The 12,632-nt window shown below is 35.2% G+C and overlaps 1 protein-coding gene across 1 annotated transcript in view; it reads right to left on the minus strand.

Moving 5' to 3' along the window:
- Positions 1 to 12,632, minus strand: part of LOC124451029 — a 31,507-nt gene that overhangs the window by 15,317 nt on the left and 3,558 nt on the right. The window contains exons 2-12 of the mRNA XM_047001661.1: positions 11,082 to 11,313; positions 10,320 to 10,550; positions 9,836 to 10,004; positions 7,762 to 7,824; positions 5,008 to 5,142; positions 4,670 to 4,801; positions 3,851 to 3,977; positions 2,726 to 3,011; positions 1,740 to 2,167; positions 1,044 to 1,232; positions 253 to 513 (exon numbers count right to left, since the gene is read on the minus strand). Of these exons, the coding sequence (XP_046857617.1) occupies positions 253 to 513; positions 1,044 to 1,232; positions 1,740 to 2,167; positions 2,726 to 3,011; positions 3,851 to 3,977; positions 4,670 to 4,801; positions 5,008 to 5,142; positions 7,762 to 7,824; positions 9,836 to 10,004; positions 10,320 to 10,550; positions 11,082 to 11,313 (2,253 nt within the window). The remainder of the gene's footprint in view (positions 1 to 252; positions 514 to 1,043; positions 1,233 to 1,739; positions 2,168 to 2,725; positions 3,012 to 3,850; positions 3,978 to 4,669; positions 4,802 to 5,007; positions 5,143 to 7,761; positions 7,825 to 9,835; positions 10,005 to 10,319; positions 10,551 to 11,081; positions 11,314 to 12,632) is intronic.

The raw sequence follows: 12,632 nt of genomic DNA on the forward strand, positions 1-12,632 counted from the left end.
CCCAGGCTGCAACCAAAATCGCAACTGTTTTCAGGGGGGGGGGGCAAAAAAGAGATCATTTCCTTTCAATAAACAATCGAAACTAGCTGTTGGTATTTTTTGCATTTCTGAAGTGTGGAAAGTTTGGTTATGCTGATTACACTCTGCTGGGCTTGCACACTGTAAAAACAAAAGATTTTCAAACAATGTTAATAATCTGAGATTTACACAGCACGACCAAACTTGCCGACCGGATACGTTACTACTACTTACACTGGCGAGATTTTTGATCAGGATACAAACTGCTTCTGCCACCCATGGTCGAGATGTCGGTGATTTTGCAAACAAGGACAGCAGCGATGACGCTTTGGGTAAGCAAAGGTAAGATAAGAGTAACGGTTGACACTCGGGGTTAAATGATAGCTTCACTAGAGAGTTAAGAGCAACAAAAACAGGATCTTCCTCTTTATAGGAACGGGTGAGGGATGTGCCACTGTAACCGCTGTCCGTATTTGATCGCTGTCTTGCGCGGAACTAGAATACAAACGGTAAAGAAATTATCGCTAAAGTAGAGGCTAAAAATAATGAAATGTTGTAATCTGAGCCGACATATTAAAATATGCGGCGATCGAATGCTAACCAGTGAGCTTTAAAATCAAATGAAACAATAACTCAATACAAACGCTTTATGGTTATCTTGATCAATTGTAAAGGCCTGGAAAGACTTGTAGAGTACATAGCAACAAGTATGGCATTCCTTGCAAATCTTTTCCAGATAATATTTTTAAACACTACTTAAAAATTGCTGTTTTAGTCGAAGTATTTCCGTTTCTTCTTAATTTAAATAAGGGGAACGTATGATTAACAAGACAATGTAAAATATAAAATATTTTATGTTTTTCTTTGTTGCTTTTGCTCTGATTTTTGAACAAAAAGGAATGGAACGACCATCATGCTTGACGTCATATTTGCTTCAAAGGTAGCGGTGAAACTATTGTTCCAGTTGTACATTGGACTGGCTCAACTAAATAATTCATCAGACTTAGTTTACAAAAAAATCTTACCGAGTCTGTTCTGTCAGTCAGATCTTTACCGACGTCCTGAGTTAATGACAAAGACTCTGGATCAACAACACCATCCCCAGTCCCTTTCTCTAATGTTATAATGCTTTGAAATCGAACCGAGTCCCTTCGCGTTCTTCTCCTTAGCGAATCATCACTATCATTATGTAGCTTGCTGTTGTGCAAGATACCCTGTGAAGAAAGCATTGTATATGAACTGGGGATCAATTTTCGACTGGCTTTGGAGTTTTTTCGAAAAAAGGAAACACATTGCAATATGTTAAGTTGAATAAATAAGTAAACTAGTTAATCTATCTGTTTTCTTGCTTGCAAGCAACCTGCATGTGTACCACGACAAAATATATTGATGATCAAAAAGAGTTTTATATAAAACGAAACAAGCAAAACAATCTACTGATCTTCATACAGTAAGAAAAAACCTCAATGACACGTGCAGATCGAAAATTTTATATGAGGGGGGAGTGCATGATTTGGAAATGTCGAAATGCAATAACATTTCATTAACAAGTTGTCAAACTATGTGACCTCATGGAGGGTGTGCATCCTCTACACCCTCTCTAGCATCTGCCCCTACAAACTTTCTCTTGCATCCCCTGCACCCCCATGAAGATATTCCCAGCACTCCCTGAATCTGCCTCTAACAACCTTCTTGGAATAAAACCAAGCAAACTAAATTACCTGCCGGGTGGAGTTTGGATCATGATATGTCATGAAACGTGAGTCTGCACATTTCTCAGGATTGGTCAGTGGCACTGGTGTATCACATTTGAAAGAAGCTTTCTCGCCCAAGACAAAATCAGCTGGAGTAGAGCTCATAACAGCTTCTGACAATATACCTCGAGTCCATGTGTCAACGGAACCGACAATCATCGTTCCTCGTCGCGAACTTTTCGTAGATACTCGGATGTTTTCGTGACAGGAGCTCTCCTCATCTATTCTTTCCGCCATCATACTCGGGTTACTTGAAGAGCAAGACGTATTGATGTTTTGTCCCTGTGTAGTTGCTGGAAAATCGTTTTTAGCAAACGCGTTTGTTTTGTCTACATGAATGTTGCACGTAGAGAGAATCTTTTCTTCATGTATAACTGTTGGTTGCTGATGTTGTTCTGACAATAGCGAGTTACACGTTTTTAACATTAGGTCAATGATTTTCACTTAAAGACTAAAGCTAATTTTTAATATTGCTATACTACTAAGTATTGCAGAAGTTAAGATGCGTTAATTCAAAATAATTTTACTTTTTTTCACATTTTAACATTAAAACAAACATTATGTTGTAGCCTGGTTATTGTGATGAACTCAAGTATAGTAAAAATATTTTCCTTGTCTCCAATTTTCTATCTAAGATATTTGAAATACAGGACAACTTTCCTCTATATTTAAGACTTATAGACAAGAAAATGACGTTGTTGTGATGCGATGCACTTGGGTATAGTAACTGCTGACTAGGTAATGAATCATAAATGCTAAGCAAAGAGAGAAAAAAGACAAACTGTAGACTTAAATTCATGTTTAATTTTTCAAAATATTTATCACCTGATTTGATTTGAATCATAAAAAAACTGAACGACAGTTTCTAAACAATTGCAACGGTAATATTTCAATCAGGACCAAGTTTTTCTATTTATTTATAACCTTGAAATAGTGAACCGATAAACTCCTACCTGAACCATCACTGTTGATGATCTTTGCATCTTTTTTCCACTGAAAGCTTCCAACGTCAAAATTGGCCATAAATCTTCGGCTGACGTCACGAGCATGAGCCAATGGCTGTGAATTAGTGACAACGTTCCCCTGGCTTTGACCATAGTGGGTGACCCAGCAGGCAGAGTGCACAGAGTATACAGATGGCAAAGACATAATGGAGTCTGAGTGCGATTTGCTGATGTCAGCAGCCATAAATACCTCACAAACTGACTGCACCAAACGACTCTGAAGCTCTTTTAAGTCCTAGAATAAGCATGTTTTAGAAATTGATTTTGGAATCTAAATCTAAAAAGCAGCACGCCAGCATCGAATGCAAAATGTGTTATTATGAAACTAGAATGCGCGAGCTACAATCTTAAATAGACAAAATAAAATCCGGAAACTAAGAAACGAAATCTGAAATCTACGATATTAAATCTGAAATCCAAATACTTAGCTAAGACAAAACAAGATTTAACATCGAAAACCTTATTTAAGGCCAAAAAAACCTACACCCTTAAGTAAAAACGAGAAGTTTACGGAATTCTGAAATTTTGTTAACCAGCTTCACAAAATCCCTACCAACCAAGCTCTTGTAAACAGCCCCGAAATGTTGCGCGTTGATAGGCTAAAGAATACTTCTCCGTCTCACGTCACATGTTTCACATTTATACTGTACTTCTGTCATTATTCTTGGCTTCAAGCGTAAGCAATTACCAAGAACTTGCAAATTATTGGATGTTTATTGTGTCTTAGGTTGAATTTATCTAAAAATACATGCTGTAATAATTTTTCATTATCCTTTCCAAAGACACAAAGGAAAATGTGCTATGCCACGTGTGTGACCCACAAAAATGGAAATTGGATGAATTCTGTTAAGAGCCAATTTTTGTAAGCTTTCATTAGGCAAAGTAGTAAAAATACATGAAATACTATATTTACCAATCGAAAATGGAACTGAAAGTGACATATTAAAATATATTAACACATCATACAAGTAGTACTGAAATTTTGCCTTGCTGCCTCAAAGGTTCTATCACAAAGAATTGCCAAATGCTTAAAGGTATCTTTTGTTATCTACTAATTATAAACTACGAACTTACCGGAAGGAGATCCAAAGGGCGTGAACCATCGATATTGTTATCACTAATTCGAGCACCATGTTCAATAAGAAGACATGACATTTCCGTACCACTAGGATGTCCAGCACACATGTGCAGGGGAGTTCGACTTTAAATAAAAGCAACAGTGTACGATGAATTGAAAATTAAGAGAGCATTGTAATTGAGAGAGTATTATTTTGAATTTGGCCACTAGCCTCCACGTTTCCATGCAAATGAAGGTTCTAAATTGGGGGTGTTTAAGAACTCAAGTTTCAACATCAGATCACTCCAGATAAAGACACTAGACTGGAGTATATAAGAACTCAAGTTCCAACATCAGATCACTCCTGATGAAGACACTAGACTGAACTATATAAAAACTCAAGTTTCAACATCAGATCACTCTTCATGAAGACACTAGACTAGAATACATAAGAACTCAAGTTCCAACATCAGATCACTCTTGATGAAGACGCTAGACTGGTCTATATAAAAACTCAAGATTCAACAAAAGATCATTTCTGATGAAGACACTAAACTGTACCATATAAAGACTCAAGTTCTAGCATCAGATCACTCATGATGAAGACACTAGACTGGAGTATACAAAAACTCAAGTTCCAGCATCAGATCACTCCTGATGAAGACACTAGACTAGAGTACATAAGAACTCAAGTTCCAACATCAGATCACTCCTGATGAAGACGCTAGACTGGACTATATAAGGACTCAAGTTCATCATTAGATCACTCCTGATGAATCCTGATGAAGACAACAAGTTTGAAAACCCTAAAAGCATTAGATCTAGCTAGTACTCACAATTCACAGTCTTTGGCTCGGACATTTGCTCCATTAGAAAGTAAAACCTGTGCAATTGATTTGTCACGGTTAGATGCAGCCTGATGCAGGGGTGTCATATCGTTTGGTCCTTCCCAATTAACAGAAGCGCCTCTAGAAATAGATCATGCAAATTATAATAAGACTGTAATTTTCTAATATTAAAATATCCATTTCTCTTCAGTCTTGAAAAATTCCTTTTTGTAACACCTTTTTTACAAAAACATTCCTCTTCTTTCGAACAAAATCAAAAATCCATCCACTCTGGAACAAAACTCAAAACTGCAAAAAACTGTATGCAAAAATATTGGTTGACTGACCTATCCAAGAGCAGTTGCACGACGCTTATCTTGCTGTAATTAACAGCGTGAAAAAGTAGACTACGTCTTGTTGAATCAGAGAGATCCACGTCAACACCATCGTCGAGATAAGACGACAAACATGTCAAGTCCCCTCTAAAATGATAAAAATACATTGAAGTTGTGCTGTGCTTTTGATAATAAAGAATTGTATGGTGTGCGTGCAACTAGAATGCAACTTTTGTAAATTTCTTAACCTCTTTTTATATACATATTAAAAAGCTGGAGTGTCAGCTCCTCGAACGCCCTCTGACGTATGCCCTTAATCTCGCTCCTTGGGTAACAAAGACGTTTTTCAAATGATGACAAGTTTGTAAATAAATGTAACGACATCTTTGTTATCACCTCGGCTTCAAAATGAAAAAGTCTAATCCTTTTGCTAAAAGTGTTTATGCAATTTCATGGGCACAGGAAGATTGATGATCATACTTATATATGCATGTTATAATCTGTTGAAAATAATAGATTTCAAAGGAGCCTAATCACTGAATATCATGCGTACATGAATTTGACACCCCGTTATTGATCTTCTTACGTCCATGTATCACACTTTTATGAATGTAAGTTAAAACAATTAACCTCCTCTATAATTTCTTCCACTATAGTAAAATGGAGAATATTTACTTCTTTCCAAAGATATTCAACTTATTAAATAACATGGTTTTGACATCAATTGCTTATTAACTTTTCACATAGTTAATTCATTCACTATTACATACAAGGGTTTACCAAATATACATTTTTAGAGCAATTGCTAAATGGGTGGAAAAGTTTGATGTTTTCCTGCAAACAGTCGATAAAAGCTACCTTATACTTCGTAAAACGATATGTGCAAATGTGATTTCATAACATTGTTATTTGAAAAATGATCAACGTGTTTTGTACGCACGTTGAACTATTACGTAATCATGACAATCTCAAAAATGACTAAATTCTTATATTATAAACCCACTTCATATAACCGGATGTTGACTAACTATTATGAAGAGTCAGAATTGCACAACATTACACAAAGATTGCAAAAAAAATAGCCTCTCTTTACAAACAGTCGCCTGCGATGAACTTATCGCTATTGCATAAGATTGCACAAAGAACGCATCATGACATAACAGTTTCGCTCAAGTGGCAATGTAGAAAATATTAGTAAAGTTTTGCATCAAAAAATTCAAATTACGTACCCTCAAACCCAGGCAAAGACCCTCAAATCTTTTAAGCGATACTAACTTTCACATTGACCATTAGAAACTGCACCTGAATGCACACGTGACCTTCTCTTTTAAGATTCCCGCTTAAACCTTCTTATACAACAATCCTTAAGTTCCGGATGTCGCCTATCAACATGTACTTGCGCTTGTCACAATACATAAGCTTAAACAAAGGACACGCCACAACGTAACGTACGTTATGATTTTGAATGAAAGACAATATTAGGCAAGTTATTGAAAGTTTAGAATCGTAATATCGAAACTTTGAAGAGCAAATAGCTTTAATTGTAGCCAGTTTCAAGTACTGTTTTAATGTGCACAAATGTAAGAAGTTAGACATTTGTACATAAACATGGGATGAAGGCTTTTGAACAAGACTGATTGGATATTGACAATTCAAAATTGTATCAAAATAAATTCACACGGTTTACTGTAAAATTCCCACCAACATTTTTAACTTTTCAATGCATAAAATAGGATGTCGCAACTCTAGGGGACTTAACAATACTTGTCAAGATTTCATGTTGGTACAAAGGACCCTCCACGACATAACGGTTTTGAATGAACGACGATATATTTGAAAGCTTCGAATCCCTATATTGCATGTGATCATACCTGCGCGAATTTTAAAATTCTCGTTAATAATTTTAATACTTCAATTCATCATAACATTTAGGGAATTTCCTCTCAGCAAAAAAAATCGCCTCACAAGTACTTGTAACGTTTACATAAACTTCCATAAAGGACGCAACACAAAAGACGATTTTTAACAAAAAGCAATATAAAGCAAATTCTAATATTGAAACTACGAAGAGCAAATATCTTCAATGCAGCCGACTTCACTGTATAGTTAATTAGCAATTATTGGATAAGGCTGAACAACTACAAATAATTTTTGACATTTTTTTTACATGGTAAGACATTGAGAATCATCTATACATGCTAAGCAATTCGCAATCGAGATGGCACCATCATTGTATAATATGCATCATTAATACAAAATTTTATGTCATAATAAACTTATTTACGAAGATACGATGAAATTATTCAAACGATAAGACATTGCACACGAACCATTCAAAACTACATCTAAATATATACATGTACCAAATTTGAAACTCCCGCCATTTTACTTCTTTAATCTTCAATTCTGGATGTCAGCACTCTTGAGAAATACTTCTCGCAATTTTATATGTTTTAATAATACAATGGTCTTGAGCGACTAGCAATACTCGTCAAAATTTGTGTTCTACTTTTAAAATAGTAAAGTGTTTTCCATTTCTTCCTTACACTGCCAAAGAAAATGGCGCAGAGCAGCTTTCAACAAACCTACAACAACCGCTTTTCTTAACTGCGAAGCTTATGGCTCGATGATCATGTCGCACGCGAAAAGCATTTGAATGTTTTGAATAGCAAAGTCAACATTTTAAAAGTTTCGTGTTAGTGTATTCTTAACAATATAACACTTCTTTTTGATTCAGAAGGAAAAGAAATAAACCAATTTTTTTACCTTTGAATTGCAGATAACACGAGTTCCAATATTTCGTCGCTGTCATCATCTTTGTCACTCATACTAGTTAAAGGAAACGGGAAAAAACTTAGAATTATAGGATTTTCACTTTATTAAAGCAGGTACAAAGTGACACCACTGTTTTAAAACAAAACATTTTAAAATAAAAAAACAGCCGCACATGACTACTATATGGTGAAATTTTTGTTGCTATATGGTTGTTGATAACCAAGTTATTCATAACATTAATTGTAATTTTTTAAAAGCACTATATATATTAAGCATTTCAAATGGACGACAATTTTCTTTATCGCAATAGAAATCAAAATTATTCTTTGTACTGAAGATGGCATAAGCATGCCGAAACATGTTTACTTTAAAGAAAATTGTCGTCCATTTGAAATGCTTAATTTGTTGTAACTGGTAAAATTTGTTTTTATAGTATTCCATGCCATTAGTGCTGTCGCACAACTTTAGTAGTGCGAGATGCTGGCAGACGATAGGACTGTATCCTATAGTTCTATAGGGAATGATAACTGTTTATGAGGTCACGATTCCCGACGAAAAATATTGTTTCTGTAAATTATCTTGCCCAAATTCTTTTATTTGAGTGATGTTCCCTACCGCAGCGCATACAATTTTAAGAATTTTTGTTCACCTTAAAAGTTCACATCAACGTATGTCCAATGCGTGAAAAAATTATGTCAAAATTCGTATTAAAATATTGTTTGAAGCCTCTATTTATACTGAATATAATAGCTCCCCTCTCCAACGATTGGAAGTAACTCTTCTCCGGTACACAGTGCAGCTGAGTGTATTTAACGCCCAATGCAAAATGCAGTATATGCGTAAAGGGTTGGTCATAATTATGCGTACTGAGTGAGAGACATACACTTCTCCTGATTTTGCAAAAAATAACTCCAATTTCGTCCCATGTTATTTTGTAACGAATTATATTCATATCTCCTATAATATTGTGCACAGCAGACAAATACATATGACTTGGAAAGCATTACATTTCACAAAAGTTAAAAGCATATTATGCGAAGCTCAAAAAAACAGCCGAAATGTTTTCGTGTTCGTGAAGATGACAGGTTAACTAAATTTTCGCTCGGTCAAAGTCAGTTTTGACCGATCTCTAATGCTTAAATTTGTACAAATAACGTGAAGAACACATATTTTCAGACTACTCCATGATTCTCCCGTTGTACTAATAATGACATCACCACATATTGCCTCAGAATACGTCATGTTACTATAACATTGCCTGAGTCATATTTTTCTCCAAAAATAGGTTTATGTGTTCTGCATTTATTTTCGAAATCAACTTACCAATGAAAAAATGACTCAATAAATTTTCAATATATGACGTTCAATAAAACGTTTGACTTTTATTTAAGATAATGGCAATTTTTCTCTTCTTCTCAAATCTCCGAAAAATGACTTAGTAGGAAAGAAGTTAGTAGCGTGAGGTAAAAGTGTTTTGGGGGGAAATCCCTAAATGGCGAAATTGGCCAACACACAAATAAAAATTTAGTTGTTGAGCATCCACGTTCATGCCAAACACAAGTACAAGAGCAAATACTTTTTTCCTGTACAAAAATTAACGTTCAGTATTTCAAAAAAGAAAGGAAAACCAACCAGTATTTGCTGTGGAGGATTAGTAATATTTCTCTTAATAATACTTTTAATAATTGTCCTTGATAAGATTTGTCAACATTCTGTTGGCTACACTATTGTTGATAGCAATATGTTGATAAGATTATTGTTGGTAAGATTTTAAATTGTTGCATAGCTACCTGTTGGTTAAGATAACGCGGAAATCAATAAGTGGCATGGGAGGTTAAATATCGACTTCAATATCTTGGTGCATCTCAAGAACATCGGAGCATGTTCAAAAATAGAAGGAGGGATAACGGTAAAACAATTCTTAATGTGAGACACTAAGCTTTTGCTTATCCATTGCTTGTCCATGGAAAATGTGTGTGTGGCAGGAGGGGAGGATGGGGGCACGCAGATCTTGAAATCCATTAGCATGCAAAAGGAACATAAAATGATCGACGTCATAACGTACCCATTTCCCTGATCTTCGTCATGTGTATAACTGGAGTCTTCGTCACAAGACAGCAATCTAGAAGAGCTTCCTGGCTGCAAACGACTACATCCATTCTTGTTGGGATTTTTCTCGTGGTATGGCAGAGGAAAAATATCTTCGTGCCCGTCAGCTTCGGTCTTCAGGTTTCCTAATATACATAAGACACATCAAAATGGGTAGTTTTCAATGCAGGTTTTTCCAAATCGTATATCTATTGCACTTAATACAAATAACTGATAAGTGGCGTAGCCAGAATTTTCTGTAAGGGGTTAAAAGGGACGGTGAGCCATGACTGTCGCTTAAACATTATAATGTAAGTAAAACATGATGTTTTGTGGGGCCAAAAAATTTTCCAGGTGGAGTAAGTCTTCAATAGTTTAACTTTGACGTGGATTTAGCATTTACATAAACTTTTCCGACTGCTGGGCATCTAGAAACAACAAAACATTATAAGATTTCACACCTTCATCATCTGGAACGTTAGGAATAAGAAAAGGCTGCTTCACAATCGATGATTGTCTCAAATTATCCATGATTCTTGCACTGTTACCGTTGCTGCTACTGTTTGAAGGGACTGGGGAGAGCGACGTGAATTCCACATGTTTGAGTAAGTGATTCTTCAATGGACGTTTTGACGACAGTTGATTAAGTGAATTCTTATGAACAATAGCAGATCGTATTTCGCTACAAGTACCTGGGAAATATCAACACACATGAGATAAATGAGTGATGTTGGAGCATTAGAGAGGAGTGCTAGCACAAGGGAAATAAAGACTCGCATGAGAGAAGGAGTGAGCTAGTTTCATTTTGAAAGAGAAATGCTGGCACATGGAAAATAGATACACACATTAGACAAGAAGTGATTAAAGTCATATCGAGAGGGGAATGTTGACATATGAGAAATAAAGACAAGTGTTAGACAAGGAGTAAATAAGGTCATTTTGAGAGAGGAATGTTGACACATGGGAAATAAAGACCGGTGTGAGATAAGGAGTGAATAGGGCCATTTTGAGAGAGGAATACTAGCACATGGGAAATAAATACACACATTAGGTAAGGAGTGACTTAAGTTCCTTTTGAAAGAGGTATCGGAATGGTAGTGCAAGATGAACGAGTTAGAGAAGTGGACGATCATTTTGACAGGAGATGAAAATTAATCATTAAGGGGGACACTTAACGCTCAATAAAAGAGATTGTATAAAGAAATTTCTGAACTATTCCATACCTTTACTTGTCGTACTGGAAACCCTAGAACGCATATCGAACGTCTGCCAGGAATCATTTATGGAGTCGTTAACATAACCAGTCTGGCTCGACCAATCAGAATCGGCGTACATGTGACGAAACGACGTAGTCTTTCGCCTCCGTTGCTTTATTCGTATCCTCTCTTTCTTTTGGCGCAACATTTTACCGAGTGATTTGAAAGAGAGAGCCACTGATCGAACGATACTGGATGCCTAAAGAAGTATGATGTAATTAGTAATGTGACTTAATATCAAAGTGCTTCATTTGACATTGTCACTTGACAATGTAATAATATTACCACGTGACAATGTAATAGTCGACGAAAACAAATATTCTTTTAGGACAAGAAGAGTTTCTTTCAAACTCTCTACGACAATTTATAAAAAATATATCAACTAGCTCATAAATATCTTTAAAAGGAACAGATTTACTTTCATTTCGATTATCTTGACAGAAAGTGTTCATACAATTTCAGACAACAAGGTCACCTTACTTATTAAACTACTTTGGAAGGGAATGATTTATCTTAATATCAAGTTTTTACATGATTTTAGACGACAAGATTACCTTACTCCCCGAGCTACTTCTGAAGGAAAAATTTACTTTAATTTATATAATCTTGATATCAAGTATCTATATGAACTCGAACAGGCTTACCCTTTCTAAACTATTTTGGAAAGAACATATTTACTTTGATTTCTGTTATCTCGACATCAAGTATTCATATGATCTCAGACAGCAAAGTTACCCTACTTTCTAAACTACCTTAGAAGACACAATGAACTTGATACTCGACCGAAGATCTCCAAAGAAAAACTACAATCACTTCAATAGGGACAAATGGTAGAACAATGTCAACAATATCTAGTTTAAAGATACCGCGATCTAATAACACTCCAAAACGAAATACTTCGTGTAGATCTTTGTAATTCACTCAATCAGCCACTCGCCACACGTGCTGTTACACAACACTATGTTGTAACCAACATCGTTAAAAGGGAAAAGAGTATTTTAAAAAATTAATCGACATAATATTAACAAAAACCATGACCAGCCGACAATTTAAAAAAGTATAATATAAAACAAATTCCGAAGAAACAAGACATCTTGAGATTGCAAAATATGAATCAAAACAAGACGAGAAGTAAATGACTTTGAAATAAAGTCGAAAATTTACAGTTTACTTCTCGTCTTGTTTTGATTCATATTTTGCAATCTCAAGATGTCTTGTTTCTTCGGAATTTGTTTTATATTATAATATTAACAAAAAATGACCAAATTCTCAAATTGCTTTCAAGTATCGCATACTACCAACATAACCTTTAAATACTTTTCAAATATTGTATCAGATTTTTCTTTAAGAATTAATAATTACAGATTAATTACACAAGAACAGTAAAGGTTTGGTTGGCTCCTGAAAAATTTAAATCATTTCGAAGGAGACTTGGAACAAAACTGTTTGTAAATTTGAACAATAAGAATCTTTATTGCCAAGGAGATAACGACAGCTATAAAAGTTGATATGTTATGC

Source organism: Xenia sp. Carnegie-2017, unplaced genomic scaffold, assembly GCF_021976095.1.
Source record: "Xenia sp. Carnegie-2017 unplaced genomic scaffold, XeniaSp_v1 HiC_scaffold_24, whole genome shotgun sequence".
NCBI classification, from domain to species: Eukaryota; Metazoa; Cnidaria; class Anthozoa; order Malacalcyonacea; family Xeniidae; genus Xenia; species Xenia sp. Carnegie-2017.